The sequence below is a fragment of the Chiloscyllium plagiosum genome, chromosome 42 (genome assembly GCF_004010195.1).
Source record: "Chiloscyllium plagiosum isolate BGI_BamShark_2017 chromosome 42, ASM401019v2, whole genome shotgun sequence".
NCBI classification, from domain to species: domain Eukaryota; kingdom Metazoa; phylum Chordata; class Chondrichthyes; order Orectolobiformes; family Hemiscylliidae; genus Chiloscyllium; species Chiloscyllium plagiosum.
Window position 1 is genome coordinate 9,802,225 of NC_057751.1, and position 15,781 is coordinate 9,818,005.

The 15,781-nt window shown below is 42.4% G+C and overlaps 1 protein-coding gene across 1 annotated transcript in view; it reads right to left on the reverse strand.

Moving 5' to 3' along the window:
• LOC122543095 (chromaffin granule amine transporter) overlaps positions 1 to 15,781 on the reverse strand; it is a 35,440-nt gene that overhangs the window by 4,228 nt on the left and 15,431 nt on the right. Inside the window, exons 8-14 of the mRNA XM_043681346.1 lie at positions 14,902 to 14,945; positions 14,341 to 14,401; positions 12,414 to 12,509; positions 12,225 to 12,303; positions 4,783 to 4,834; positions 4,607 to 4,670; positions 611 to 730 (exon numbers count right to left, since the gene is read on the reverse strand). Of these exons, the coding sequence (XP_043537281.1) occupies positions 611 to 730; positions 4,607 to 4,670; positions 4,783 to 4,834; positions 12,225 to 12,303; positions 12,414 to 12,509; positions 14,341 to 14,401; positions 14,902 to 14,945 (516 nt within the window). The remainder of the gene's footprint in view (positions 1 to 610; positions 731 to 4,606; positions 4,671 to 4,782; positions 4,835 to 12,224; positions 12,304 to 12,413; positions 12,510 to 14,340; positions 14,402 to 14,901; positions 14,946 to 15,781) is intronic.

A 15,781-nucleotide genomic window follows, 5' to 3' on the forward strand; every position in this document is an offset into this window, starting at 1 on the left:
GACAAAACAGAAAACTAAGAATGAGTGAGAGGTGTGGTGTCAACCTTGAGTTGCAGGGAGGCACTGAGTGGGGTATCAATGGAGTTGACACTTTGACCATGGTGTTTTGACATGACTAATGAATATGAAAATTAATTGAAAACTCTACAGTGATGCAGGTAAGTGGTCCCTTCAACCTCTTGCAGTGTTGGCAGGCAAACACTGAATAAGGAAAACATGGGTCTTTTAGCATCCAAGAAAGCAGCAACAAGGTCACGTGTTGTGCCCTTGTTGGTTCTTTCTTCGACAACACTTGAAAAGCAAAGGACAGACAGAGGAGTCTCAGATACCAATGGAATAGTCATTCAGCAAGAGGCCGTGCCCTCGTGAAAAAAAACAAGAAACTTAGAATTGGAGGAAATGTTGGAACATCATCATTGGATAAAATTGAGAAGCTGCAGAAGTGAAGGTTGATACACTGTGAGGAACTGTGTAAATTTGCAGTAGTTCAGACCGCTGGAGTGGGAAAGCAAACAGCCCACCTCAGCTTTATCACTGGACGCTTTCAGAGAGCTTGAGAGACTTACATTTAAGCAAACATGCATCAAAGAAGACAATCATTTTGACTTACCGATTGCAAATCCTACACAAAGCGCCACATCAGCGATGGCAAATATACTGCCGTACACAGATACATGACGAATGTCCACCAGGTAACCCATAATGGGAGTCATGGAGGAATCGGTCATTCCTGGTCATATCAAAAGACACACTCAGAATTCAGGCTGCAACGTTCGATTAGATTCCCTACAGTGCGGAAACAAGTCCACACCGACCCTCCGAAGAATCACCCACCCAAACCCATTTCCCTCTGACTAATGCACCTAACACTATGGACAATTTAGCATGGCCAATTCACCTGAACTGCACGTCTTTGGACTGTGGGAGGAAACCGGAGGAAACCCATGCAACACAGGGAGAATGTACAAACTCCAAACAGGCAGTCACCCAAGGCTGGAATCGAACCTGGGACCTTGGTGCTGTGAGGCAGCAGTGCCACCCATAAACATGCACAATAATAATTTCTAAATCCAGGATCTGACTGAAGCTGTATCGTATCAAGTATATGTGGGGTTTGGGAGTGTGTCTCCCAAACCTTCCACTGAACAGCTTTGGGTAACCTCCACTTGCGATCTAGGGAGTCAGTCTTTTCTTTAGGTCTCCCTTAGTGGAAGGATTTCAGCACAGTTCTGTGCAATTCCGATCTCCATTTCAGCTTAACTTGTGAAACTAAAGGGACCAAGGTTCATCTTGAATCAATTTAGTGAGGACCTGACATTAAAATAGAAGGCTGTTAAACTTTTGGACTTCGGGAATATTATAATTCCTGAAATAAATTTCTCCCTTCCTGTTTGGCAAGGTGGTCTCCAGCTGAAAGTGGAACAGGCAATTTCATCACTGGAGTTTCCTGGAAGGATCATTTTAAAGCCTGACCAATTTTGGATTGCACATTCACTTGCACTGTGTCAGCAAGCTCGGTGCCATCATTGGCAACCAATTCAATTCCCACCCTCAGACTTGGAGACTAACACTGTTCCTGGTATATGCACTCATGACTTCTCCAAATGTGAGATTCCAACTCAAGTTGAAGCTTCCTCAGAACTCAGAAAACTTCCTCAGTGATCGAAGTGAAAAATATTCTTGGACTCTTACTTTGGCTGCAATTCCATTGTTGTGGGCAGCTCTAGTTGCTCCTCAGTAAAGCCAAAACACTCCCAGGAACACCACAGTAACTGCTATTTGTATGAAAGTAACCTTGAGGGGCATTTCAATATCTGTGTGCCTGTTCTGATTCACATTGCATTCCATTTCCCTTCAGCCCTGTGCTCATTGAGCTGCTTTGACTCCCTGTCAGGACACATCTTGAATTTCAAAATGTTCACTGTTTTGAAACTGGTCCCAAGGCTTTACCCCTCCGTAACTCTATGAAACATTTCATCTCCACAACCCTCTGAGCTATCTACATTCTTCTAACTCTGACCTCTTGTGAACCTTAATTGCTTAACATATCATATTTACAGCACTTTTTTTTCAGATTTCTAACATCTTCAAGATTTGCTTTCAGTTTAGTTGCCTCATCATTGGTGGTTGCACCTTCAGTGTCTCTGTGATAGTCTGAAATTCCCTTCCTACACATCTTGTCCTCATTTTTCTATCTTTAAGACACTCTTGCCAAAACCTACCTCTTGTATCAAGCATTTGGTCTTCATGCCTCATTATGTGGCTCAGTCCCATCTTGTGTTTTATAATTCCCCTCTGTCATGCATTTGAATTTTTTTATCACATTGTTAAACTGGTGTCCACTTACATTGGAGAAGGGGTTTCAGAACAAGAGGAGTGCACTGTCATACGGTGCACAATATTACATTGTTCCAATGTCGTTTTGAGGCCATACGATCAGGCTTTTTAAAACTTCCTTCACAGAATGTGGGTATCACTGACTGATCCAGCATTTATTGCCCATCCCTAGTTGCCCTTGAGCTGCTGTAAATCAAACCATTGGAGTTGCTGGAAGGGACGTTTGTGAACATGAAGGTGACGGTAAATTTTTGACTTCGAGCCAGTCGAAATCAAAAAGAAATTATCCTTAAAAATGATTTTTTACTATATGATATACACAGGATATCAAGATTAATATCCATCCTAAAATTGCTTCCCTTGAGCCTCTTCTCACCTTTCCTCATCGAACACGATGAGATTAGATAGTATTCTGTTCTCTTCTCTCGTGCTTATGGTGAATAACCTCCCTGAACTACATCTCAGCCCCTCCCTGTGAGAGCAAGTTCCACATTCTCACCACTGCTGCTGAAGAAGTTCCTTCAGAGTTTCTGATTTGCATTCTTTCCATGACACTTATCTTTATGGCCTCTGCTGCTCTTCTCAACAAGTCTGAACCGTACTTAATTTTAAATGAATGATTCGATTATCAGAATATAGGAACATCAGAATTATCAGCCCTTCAAGCCCGCTCTGCAATTCAGCATGATCATGCTAATCTTATCCCGGTCTTAACTTTCTGTCTGCTCCCCATAACCCTTTATCCCGCTCCTTATCAGAAACGTATCTATTTCTTGATTGAATTTGTTGATTGATTCTGCCTCCAATGGACTCTGTGGCAGTGAGTTCCACAGCCCGTTGAGAGAAGTAGTTTCTCCTCATCTCTATATCTGTGCCCTCTTGTTTAACACTGTCCATAAGGGAGAACATCTGTTCAACACCCACCTTATCAATCATATTTAGCATTTCATATATTTCAATCGAGTACAAGCCCAAGCTATTCAAACACTCCTCACACAACAGCCCTTTCATCCCTGGAACCAAACTTGTGAACCTCCTCTGAACTGCCTGCAGTCCCACCACATTCTTCCTCCAGTAAGAAGAGCAGAACTGGACACAATATTCCAGATGTGATCTCACTGACGCCTTACATAATTGTCACAACACTTCTTTACTTTTATCATTCAGTCCTTTTACAATAAATACCGGGATTCAATTTGCCTTGCTTATTGTATGCTACACCTGCAAACCCACTTCCTGCAATTCATACAGAATCAGTCTTTTATGTAACACTTTGTCAAATACCCTCTGGAAGTCTAGATATACACCAATCACTGAATCCCCTTTATCAATCTTGCTGGTTACATCCTCAAAGAACTTATGCAAATTTGTCAAACACAATTTGCCTTTCATGAAACTGTGCTGACATTGGTGAATTGAGCTTTGTTTTCCAAGTGTTCAGTTATCTCCTCCTTTATGATTGACTCCAACAACTTCCCCACTGTCAAGGTCAAACCAACTGGTCTATAGTTTCCCAATTTTTTTGCCTGTCTCCTTTTTTGAATAAGGATGTCTAATTAGCCTGTTTCCAATCCACTGGTACCTTTCCAGAATCCAGGAATTTTGGAAAATCATAACTAATGCATCCACTATCTCTGCTATCATCTCCTTTAATATGCCAGGGTACAGGCCAGTTTACTTAATACCTTCTCCCTAGTTATAGTAATTTCACCAAGTTCCTCTGTAGTAACTGCAGCTTTTGGGAAGAAATTGTTATTTTCCAACTCTGAAAACCGAGACAAAATATTGGCTTAGTGCCTGTGCCATTTCTGAGTTACCCATTCTGACTTCCCCACTTTTATCCTCTAAAGAGCCAACATTTACTTTTACTATTCTCTCCCTTTTTACACACTTATAAAAGCTTTCATATCAGTGCATATGTTTCTTCTAGTTTCATTCTGTCATCCATCTTAGCCCTTTTGGTTTTGTTTTAAGCAACCCTTTGCTGATATTTAAAGTTCTCCCAATCCTCCAGAGTGCTTCTAACTTTTGCAGTATGATGTATTTTCTACCTATACATTTTCCTTCACTTCCTTGTTAAGCCATGGATACTTTTTCACCTTTTATCTTTCAGCCTCCCTTTACTTGGCACTTTTAAGATTTAAAATGTGAGAGACATGATTTTTGTGAAGACCTAACTAGGTATCTGCAAGGAAGGTGATAGATATTGAAGGATAACTGGCAAGTCTGTTTCTGACTTGAGATGTATTCACAGTGGTCTGCTACTAACCCAGTGAAAAACCTACTCCACATCCGGGAACAATGAGCAGAAAAATGTTGGTTGCCAGAGGAACCTAAGGCATAAATGAAACAAGGTTAGGGACAAGAAAATTGCACACTCAACTGAAATAAAAATGGTACAATGTATCAAGTGAAATAAACTGAAAATCAAACCAAACTTCTTACAGAGATTATACTTATCCCCAAAAGTACCATTCCAACCAGGGCACACAGCCACCTGCAAATACACAGAGAGAAAGCATTTTTAAAAAGGTACACACAGATGCAAATTATAGTCAATAGACAATAGGTGCAGGAGTAGGCCATTCAGCCCTTCGAGCCTGCACCGCCATTCAATATGATCATGGCTGATCATTCCTAATCAGTATCCTCTTCCTGCCTTATCTCCATAACCCTTGATTCCACTATTCCAAATTGTTGTGGGAGCGTATTCCTATCACTGAAGCCTTGTTGTTCCATATTTCTTTGAAGTAACAGTGTGATTGTTTTCACTTGAATAAGGCCCTGAAATGAAGTTTGTACCTTCGCCTTTTCAATCATTGCAGCTGCACTGAATTGAAATAATTGTGGAATTGTGCTTGAAGGATCATATTTATCTGTTGCCTTTATCTCTGCTTGCATCAAGATCCATTCATCATTCATCCTTGTATGTGCCGATTTTTATTGGTTTTTGCTCTTCCTCACCATAAATTTAATTTTAAAATTTTCCTGCCCATGTACAGAACATTGAACAGTACAGCACAGTACAGACCCTTTGACCCTTGACATTGTGCCGACCTTTTATCCTACTCTAAGATCAAACTAATCTACGTACCCTTCATTTTACTGTCGTCCATGTGCCTATTCAAAGAGTCACTTCAATGTCCCTAATGTATCTGACTCTATCACCACCGCTGGAAGTGTATTCCACACACCCACAACTCTCTTTGTAAAGAACTGACCTCTGACACCTCCCAGAAACCTTCCTCCAATCACCTTAAAATTATGTCCCCTTGTGATAGCCATTTCTGTCCTGGGGAAAAGTCTCTGTATCATCTTGTACGCCTCTATCAAGTCACCTCTTATCCTTCTTTGCTCCAATGAGAAAAGCCTTAGCTCCCTCAATCTTTCTTCATAAAACAAGCTCTCCAGTTGAGGCAGCATCCTGGTAAATCTCCTCTGCACCTTCTCTAAACCTTCCATATTGTTCATATAATGAGGGACCAGAACTGAACACAATATTCCATGTGCAGTCTAACCAGGGCTGTATAGAACTGTTGTATAACCTCGTGGCTCTTAAACTCAATCCCCCGGCTCATGAAAGCCAACACACCATATGCCTTCTTAACAACCCTATCAACTTAGGTGGCAACTTTGAGAGATCTATGGATGTAGATCCCAACATCCCTCTGTTCCTCCACACTCCCAAGAATCCTCCCATAAACCCTGTATTCTAGATTCAAATTTGACCTTCCAAAATGAATGACTTCACTCTTTTCCAGGTTGAACTCCATCTGCCACTTCTCAGCCCAGTTCTACATCCTGTCAATGTCCCGTTACAGCCTACAACAACCCTCCTCACTATCTACAACTCCACCAACCTTCGTGTCATTGGCAAACTTACTAACCCTAACTCTAATTAAAAACTCCATGACTTATAGAATCAGAATTAGAATTAGGTTTATTGTCACATCTGATCATGTGAGAGCAATGAAAAGTTCACAATGTCACTGCTTGCAGCACCATCTTCAGTTCAAATGTACCTAGCTGCAGATTCTTAGGAATAAGTTAGAAGAACAAAGCAATAAAAAGTTCAGATTTACAGTCCTGCCAGGTAGAGAAGATGGAACAGATGACTCTGCGTTGGTCTCCAGTCCATGTCAGGCCTCGCTTCCTGTCCAAGCCAGGACCTCCCCTCCAGTTTGTGTTGAGCCTTGCCTCCAGACTGTCAAGGCTGGGAGTCCATGTTGGCTTCACCCAAGGACAGCAGTCTGCTTTGGATTCACCTCTAGGCCAGGAGTCCACGCTGGCTTTACTTTGAGCCTCATGAGGCTGGGAGTCCGTGGTGACTTCACCTCAAGGCCAGGAGTCCGTGCTGAGTCTATGAGTCCATGCAGCTTCACCCCAGCCATTGGTAAGAAGAGAGAGAAAAAAACCAAAAGGCAAAAAAAAAGGAAATGGACAGAGTGGATGAGCTCTGTCTCAGGAATCCTACTCAGCCACCATCTTAGATCGATGCTTTATACTTCTTATCTGACTAACTTCTTTCATCTTTAACGCATTCCAAGATCTCTATGACTGTACCCCTGTGCTCCTTCAGTCCTGAATCCTGTGTATCCAGCTTAAATTGCTCCAGTGTTGGTAGTTGTGCCTCCAGCTGCTCAGATACTAAAGTCTGTTCCTCTCCTACTTTTAACTCTCTGTTCTCCTTTCATACATTTTTTAAAAGCCACTACTTGGAGGGCTTTATCCTAATATCTCCTTTTTTGGATTGTAACCAAATTTTATCAGGTAACCTTTTCTGAGAAATGTATCAGAATGTTCCATAGTTTTAATATTTAAACTTGCAGGTTGTTAGAAATGCTACATCCAGTTTGGAATCCATGCTCCAATCAAGAAAGGTCTTGCTCCTGATGCAACCCCAAGCTGGAGTTCTGGCATGGTAAAACTTTGGGTTCTGACAGTGTAGAAAGTCATTCAGGAATAAAAATACACCTATAAGTGAGAAGTTACTATTCCTTGTTTTTTCTTATGGAGTTTTTCAATTTTCCTTAATCTGAATACAGTTAAACTCAAATTACTTGATTTGCCAGGACACTGATCTTTGCACAGTTTAGATGAAGTCTATCCCAATAGAACTGTTCTTGTTTCCCCTGTATTTGTGTCAGTATTCCAATCTTTGAGCCAGACATTTATTTCTCTGATTTAATTTACCTTTGTTTTCATCCAATGCCAATTTGCTTATGGTTGGGGAGTAATCTGAAGATTATTGTCTTTATGGGCATGCTTTTTAACTTCACCCCAAGCTGCTTATACTCTTTCAGCAGAAGTTTCTTCCTACGTGTGTGGTTGGTATTATGTTCAACCACAACAATTGGATCCTTCTGTTCTCACTCTAAATTCTCAAGAGATGTATTTAACACTGGCAACATACCCTACGGGACTTAAGCTTCATTCTGCCAAGAATGGTGTCACACCTTTCCCTGCACTCTCCTTTTCTATGACCATATTTCTCTGTAGTCCCTCAACTTGAATGGCCCTCTGTATCACAGTGGTGTGGTCACTTTGCTCATCTTTCCTCCAGTTCCCACTGTCTTCCACACAGGATGCAAGAACCTCGCACCTATTAGACAAGTGCAAGGGCTGTGGCTTCTTCAGTGCAACTTTCCAGATTCCCATATCCCTTTCAATTGTAGTTAGACTCTCCTGTACTTGACTATCGACAAAGTGGTAGAAAACGTAGGTTGGTTTTCTGGTTCCTGGAACACACATGGTTCATTGTGTCCAAAACTTGGGCTCCAGTTCATTGAGTTGAAGTTTCTCAAATGCAGGTGCTTACGACCAATGTGGTTGCCGTGGATCAGATTGCAGTTCAGCAGCTCCTACATGCTTCAGCTGCAGCACAGCACCTGCCCTTCCAGCTTTGTTGTATTTTCTCTGAGAGTGAGAGTTTCAAGATTTGAAATATTCCCCTAACAATTATTTTTAGCTTCATGAAATAATTTAAGTCATTAAGCCATAAATTTAATACAGTCCTCATGCAACCAACTTCCTGAGTTGAGAGAAACAAATGTCAAGCTCACCAAACTACTGACCAATCACCTACTGGCTTACCTATTAATGCCTTGAGACATCAGCTCTCAGATCTTGCTGCCTCTCTTGTCTTGTACAAAATCAGAACAGAAATACCAAGTACTCTGTTGAAACTGTACTCTGTTGAGGAACTGCTATCTGTTTAATAGCTTTAACTTTACACTTTGCTCTTGGATCTTCAGGGAAAGATACACTAAAATGCCCAGATCTCTTTCCTTCACCTGTCTTTAATTCTGTTCCTCTGTGGTAATATACTCAGCATTTGATCTACCCAATGAGAAACACCGCATGTCCTGAAGTTAAACATCATTTGGTAAACACGAGCCCATTTATCCAACAAGATCTGCTTTCTGTGCTCAAGCTCCTCCATAGTTCCAACTCCCACATACATTTTGGGGTCATTCACAACTTGTGGTTTATTCTCCAAGATTATTGATAAACTTGGTAAACAGTAAAGTTAGTGAATGAGAAACAACATTGGCGAGCAGTCTTCAAGCAGATCCAAATCTATTGACTGCAATTTTCAGCCTACAGGTATTCAGCCAGGTCTCAATCTACTGGAGTGATTTGCCATTAATTGCACATGGTTCTGCCTGTCAATAAGCAATTTGAGAGGTTCTCCTAAAGTTGCTTTACATGAGGTAGCTGTTTCAAACATGTTCCTTCAGCTTTTGGTCACAATTCCTAATTTCTTTCTGAGCTCTGCACCCACTCTCCATGTTAATTATATTTAAAATGTTGAATACCACATGTTATTATTGCCACACTTCCATTTATTGCCCAGATCGAACAATGGAGGGGTTTTCTGGATCATGTCGGAGGACACTTGAGCAATATCTACCTTGGTGTGTGACTGAAGGCAGATCAGTAAGTTGGCAAACCTCCTTCCCTAACTAGAAAACCAGTTGGAATTTTACTGTAATCACATTTTCATTTACAGATTTTGAATTTGAATAATACCATGGTATTTGAACTCTCTTTTCTGGATAATGAGACCTAGCCTCTGAAGTATCAGCAATGTAACATAAACAATGCACTCCAGTCCCTTCATTTTATACAGCTTCACAGTTCTCTCCCCTTCCTGGACCATCTCAGACACCTCCCTCCCCTTCCTGGACCATCTCAGACACCTCCCTCCTCTTCATGGACCTCTCCATCACCATCTCCGGCAACCGACTAACTACAGACATCTACTACAAGCCCACTTACTCCCACAACTACCTAGACTACACCTCCTCCCACCCTTCCTCCTGTAAAAATCACATCCCTTATTCCCAATTCCTCCGCCTCCACCGCATCAGTTCCCAGGATGACCAGTTCCACCTTAGAAAATCCCAGATGGCCTCTTTCTTCCAAGATCGCAATTCCTTTCCCATGTGGTTGACGATGCCCTTCAGTGCATCTCCTCCACTTCCTGCACCGCTGCCCTTGAACCCCACCCCTCCCAACACAACAAGGACAGAAACCCCTAGTCCTCACTTTCCATCCCACCAACCTCCGCATACATTGCGTCATCCTCTGCCACTTCCGTCACCTCCAAACAGACCCCACTACCAGAGATATATTTTTCTCCCCACCCCTATCAGCATTCTGGAGAAACCATTCCCTCTGCGACTCCCTCATCAGGTCCACGCGCCCCCGCCAGCCCACACCCCACTCCTGGAACCTCCCCTACTGCCACAGGAATTGAAAAACCTTCGCCCACACCAGTCCCCTCACCTCCATCCAAGGCCCCAAAGGATCTTTCCACATTCGACAGAAATGTACCTGTACCTTTACCAATGTCATCTACTGTATCTGTTGCATCCGATGTGGTCTCCTCTACATCGGTGGGACAGGACCCTTTCTTGCAGATTGTTTCAGAGAACATCTCTGGGACACCCGCACCACCAACCCCACCGCACCGTTGCTGAACACTTGAACTCCCCCTCCCACTCCATCAAGGACATACAGGTCCTGGGCCTCCTCCACCCCCAAATCGTTACCATCTGTTGCCTGGAGGAAGATCGCCTCATATTCTGCCTTGGGACCCTGCAACCACATGGCATGATTGTGGATTTCAACAATTTCCTCATTTCCCCTCCCCCGACATTATCCCAGTCCCAAGCCTCCAACTCAGCACCACCCTCCTGACCTGTCAATCACCTTTCCCATGTATCCGTTGCACCGCCCCGCCCGACCTACCACCTTCTCCTTCACCTTCATCCACCTATTGCTTTCTCAGCTACCTTCCCCCCAACCCCACCCCCTCCCATTTATCTCTCAGCCCCCCAGGCCCACAAGCCTCATGCCTGATGAAGGGCTTATGGCCGAAACATCGATTCTCCTGCTCCTCTGATGCTGCCTAGCCTGCCGTGCTTTTCCAGCACTACACTCTCGACAGCTATAAGATCTGTCAGAAGGGGTTTCTTCAAATGAAATAATGTGAGAGTTACAGTTGCTATACTAATTTGACCATTGCATTTATGTTGTGCATAGTTCACCATAAACTTATCAGAATTCCTCAGTGGCAAAACACACTCTGGGTGATGGAATGGAATCAAAGTGCAGATAACAGAACACTTGGACTAGTCAGGACGCTCTGATTTCTTTCAGATGCCAGATTTTTAATTGCACCATTGCTAGCAGTCTTCTGTTGTGCAGGATAAGAATTTCTGCTGAAGCAGTTAAATCTGTACCATTTGTACAGATACAGCAATGATTCATTGTGATTGATGAATAACAATGCAGTAGGAGATCAAACTCACTCAAACCAGGTTAGTACCAACAGCTGACCCAATGTAAATTCACTTTTCTGTAAACAGTGTTGTAAACTGTAATTAGCAGGAACATGCAACAATATTTGAAGAAGCTCTGCACTCAAATTTCCAGCTCAGCATGTTTAACCAAAAAGGCTGCGAGGTTCATTCCCAGACTTTGCCGGATGGCAGGAATGAGGGATTTGAGGATAGGTACAATGGAATTCTGAGCTCTGAGCAGGGGAAAGCAAATAAGCCTGGGTTCCTGTGTTGGCCTGCTGACCAGTGATTGCCTGTTGGGAAGTGCATCTGAGTCCAGGATGGAATTAGCTGTGATGCTACCACTCACTTTCAGACTATTTTGGTCAGCACTGGAGTGTGATTCAGCATGAGTCATCACCTTCAGAACAAAATATGTGGGGAGGGCTTAAGAGGAGAGCTTTTGATTTTGGAGCAAAGTCCAGGGGTACAGATCAGAATGAGAAGGAAAGAACTTGAATTTCTGCCCTGCATTTGCCCATCTCAGAATATCCCAAAGTCATAGAGATGGAGCTGTGCAGCACGGAAACAGACCCTTCAGTCCAACCCATCCATGCCAACCAGATATCCCAACCTAATCTAGTCCCCCTTGCCAGCACCCGGCCCATTTCCCTCCAAACCCTTTATATTCATATACCCATCCAGATGCCTCTTAAATGTTGCAATTGTACCAGCCTCCACCACTTCCTCTGGCAGCTCATTCCATACACTCACCACTTTCTGCGTGAAAAGGTTGCCCCTTAGGTGTCTTTTATATCTCTCCCCTCTCACCCTAAACCTATGCCCTCTAGTTCTGGACACCCCCACCCCAGGGAAAAGACTTTGCCTATTTATCCGATCCATGCCCCTCATGATTTTATAAACCTCTATGAGGTCACCCCTCAGCCTCTGATAACTAAATCAATCTTTCTGAAGTGTTCCTGCTAGAGATAGTCCACAGTATGAAAGTCATCTAAAAGGATGTTATTGTTTCTGAAATATCAGGATATGAAGAACATCTCTGGAGCACTTGATACATACATCCCAAATTGCTCCTACCTGCCCATTTTGTTAGCGAGAACACCAAAGAGATTTGTGCCCATCAAGTAGCTGATTGTGGATGGCAAGAAAGCCAAACCTGCCAGAAGAGAACATCCAGGTCAGGAAAAAGGCAAACAAGGTGACTCTGCCTCAGCCTTTCACATCCACACAGACAATGGTTTCAACTTGATATTTGTGGCAACATACCCAAGTGCAGTTTAGGAGAACACATGGTCTTCATCATCCAGATTGGTAGCGCCTGGTCCAGCATTGCGATGGCCATATTTGAGAAGCACAGGCTTCCTTGAAATAAATAACAGGCCCAACTTTCAATCAATACATGCATTTGCCCGAAGGAGTTATGAGCAGGAGAAGGCAATTTGGTCCTTGAGCCTGCTATACCAGTGAATAAGATATTGTTGTAACCTCAGTTCCATACTCCCACCTACCTCTGACGACATTTCATTCTCTTGCTAACCAAAAGTTCATCTATGTCTGCTTTAAAAATATTCAAACAGTCTGCTTTTCCTGCCTTTTGGGGAAGAGAGTTCCGAAGATTCATAACCCTCTGTGAGAAGAAATATTTAAAATGTGCATTTGACAACTCAATGTTGGAAATCTGAGCAAATGAAAAATTCACCCTCACCCCTTCAGATGAGAAAGAAACCAAATAAGCTCCATTCGTTAAGATTTTTCTTTACCTGTGCACTTAAAGTTAAGTGCAAGTAATTAAATCCTTCTATATCTCACCACTGTGCTTGGATACACTTTATGTGCACACAATTAATAGCAGCTAAAGGAGAAATGAATTTCTAAGAAAAGGACTGTGTTTAGAACATTGGAGAAGGTTCAACAGTTGAACATTAAATGTATCAGGCGACCATTCTCTTGCTTCTGTTTTCGATGTTTCAAAGACATTTAACGTGTCAAGGGTTTGGAGACAGAGCAGTAGTATGGCATTGAGAGAGAAGGTCAGCCATGACCATACTGGACAGTGAAACAGGCTCCCTGGACCAAAGAGCCTCCTCGTACACCTTTTTGCTCTGTTTATCCCAGTATTCTAGTTTGGTGCCTCAGAACGACAAATTGCCAGCCACTCTTCAACCCAATCATTTGAAATCAAAAATGATATTCCCTTGTAATGTGTTCCTCTAAAAAGTTATTCTCAGGAGTCACTGGCAAGGCCTGGAAAGGTGCCAGTGGACCTCCTTCTTCTTGAACCACTGTGAGCTGTTTGATAAGACCCAGTTGGGCCATTTAAGAGGGGAGTTTAAAATCAGTTGCGTTGGTGTGGGACCACAGTCATGTATGAAACCAGATTGGATAAGGATGGAAGATTTCCTTCCCTAATGGCTATCTGTGAACCAGAAGACCTTTTCCAACAATCTGACAGCTTTAGTTTAAAGGAGGCGCTGGTGTGTTGGTAATATCCTTGGACTAGGAATGAAGAAACCCAGGCTAATATTCTGAGGTCTTGAATTCATGTACAGCAGTGGCAGTGATGAATTCAACAGAAATCGGTAATTTGAACAAAAAAAGCAAGGCGAGTGGCAATCATGTGACCACACTGATTTGTTGTAAAAAACATACTAGTTCATTATTGTCCTTCAGGGAAGGAAATGAGCCATCCTGCCTCCCTCAGCTCACAAATTCACTCCAGATCCACACCAGTGTGGTTATCTGTTAAGGTGTTGTCTCCAATTTGGGATCAGCAGTAGATGCTGGCCTGACCAGCAATGTCCAAATCATGTGAGTAAAGAATAAAGTGAAAATGATGGCAATTTGGATGAGCACTTCCCTGAATTGTAAGGCTGTAGCTCTGGATTACGAGTCCACTAGCATAACCATGACACAATCATAATTTTCACTTTGTGTATTCTAATTCTATCACTATCACTGAAACTTTCCGACAACAAATTTCTGGAGACACATGCTTTGAGGCACACATATGTGAAAGAATTCTCTTCTTATCCATTTTCTAGATTAACATCTATAATTTATTCGCTCACGAAGAAATCTGCAGAGTGTCTCAGAAGCCAGGTTTTCTGAAAACCATCCTAAATCAAAAGTCACGCAAATATTTCTGAAAACTCAATCCTTCCTGGGATAATGTGTAAACAATGGATCTGCTTACCGGCAGCAATCAGTATGTAGGGATCTCTCAACAATGTTAACAGAGACGATCCTTTCTGACTCTGTAATCAGAACAACAGAAATAGCAGTCGGTCAAGCTATCATCCCATCCAAAGCCAGCTTGAATTCTGACAGAGGAGACCAAATGCTACTGTTGTAAATAGTTCATATTGAAGTACAAATCCTCTTGTAATATTCAGGGCTGAAATCAAGTTCTGAGAATGAACAGATGGATTGCTCGTTTAAATAATTATTATATATTTCAGATAAATTATAAATTCCTGATAGAATGCCAAAATAACATTCAATGACCTCCTCAATCATGTTTCAACTCTATTACTAGTTCTGTTCTGCAGCTCCAGATGGAAAGAGTGAGATCAGTCAGCCTTGTTACAGATATTTAATGTTCATTTTCTGAATTGAAAGGTATGACATTTGAGATTGATATTGTCTCCCTGTCATTCTGTTGTTTTAGGGTGCTGGATGAATGCAGCTTATTGTTGTGAGGGATTCCATGGTATCAAAAGAGTGCTGAAGGAAGAAAGAAAAACTGGTCACTCACCTCTGCAATAGCTTTAGTGGGAGAAAGGATGAAGAGCTGGAGAGCTGGGTGAATAGAAAAAGGAATTCAGCATTCAATAATTTAAGCAAATTAGCAGTTATGAAAAACTAGCAGGAAAGAAAATTGTGAGTTAAATCTGGTTCATTCAGGGATTCAGGGACATCAATTGCCTTTCAAAGTAAAATCTCTTCATGTGCTGTTCTATTCTGTCTTTTTTCAAGCATGCAAATGTTTCGAGACAGAGGAGATTATACAAAGGAAGATCACTCGAGGTGGTGTTTTGAAAGCCCATTCAGTGTTGGAGAAGCAAAGAGTTAGATTCTGCAATTCCAATTTAAAACTGTTACCCCCTCCACAATTACCTAACAAAGGGGGCAGGGATGTGACCTGCACTCAAACCTGTCTTTCGCTGCCCATCTTGATCTTGGGCAAAAGACTGACTCTGCTCTGACGCCTTCTTAATTTCATGGCTGTAGTGGAGACTCACAATTACTGACCTCAGTGACAATCCACTCACCAATTGGTCAAGTTGTACACAAAGAAACTAATTTAAAAGGACTGCTTTGGAATAGCAGATTTGTTCTGTGCCAGTCAAATAGTAACTTTGCAGAATCCTTGCTGCCACAGGAGCAGCTTTAACTGAGGTTGGCAACATCCCACAGTTGAAGTATCAGCTGTTTCAGAAAACAAACTGGCTCTGACTAAGATCATCTCCTACTGTCTCCAGAAGGGTTGATGACACTACTGTGGGTAAAACACACCCCCAACAGTACCCTTCCACCGACACTCTCATTCGTTTGGCCAACTGGTCCTCGCCCTCAACAATTTCTCCTTTGAATCCTCCCACTTCCTCCAGACCAAAGGGGTAGCCATGGGCACA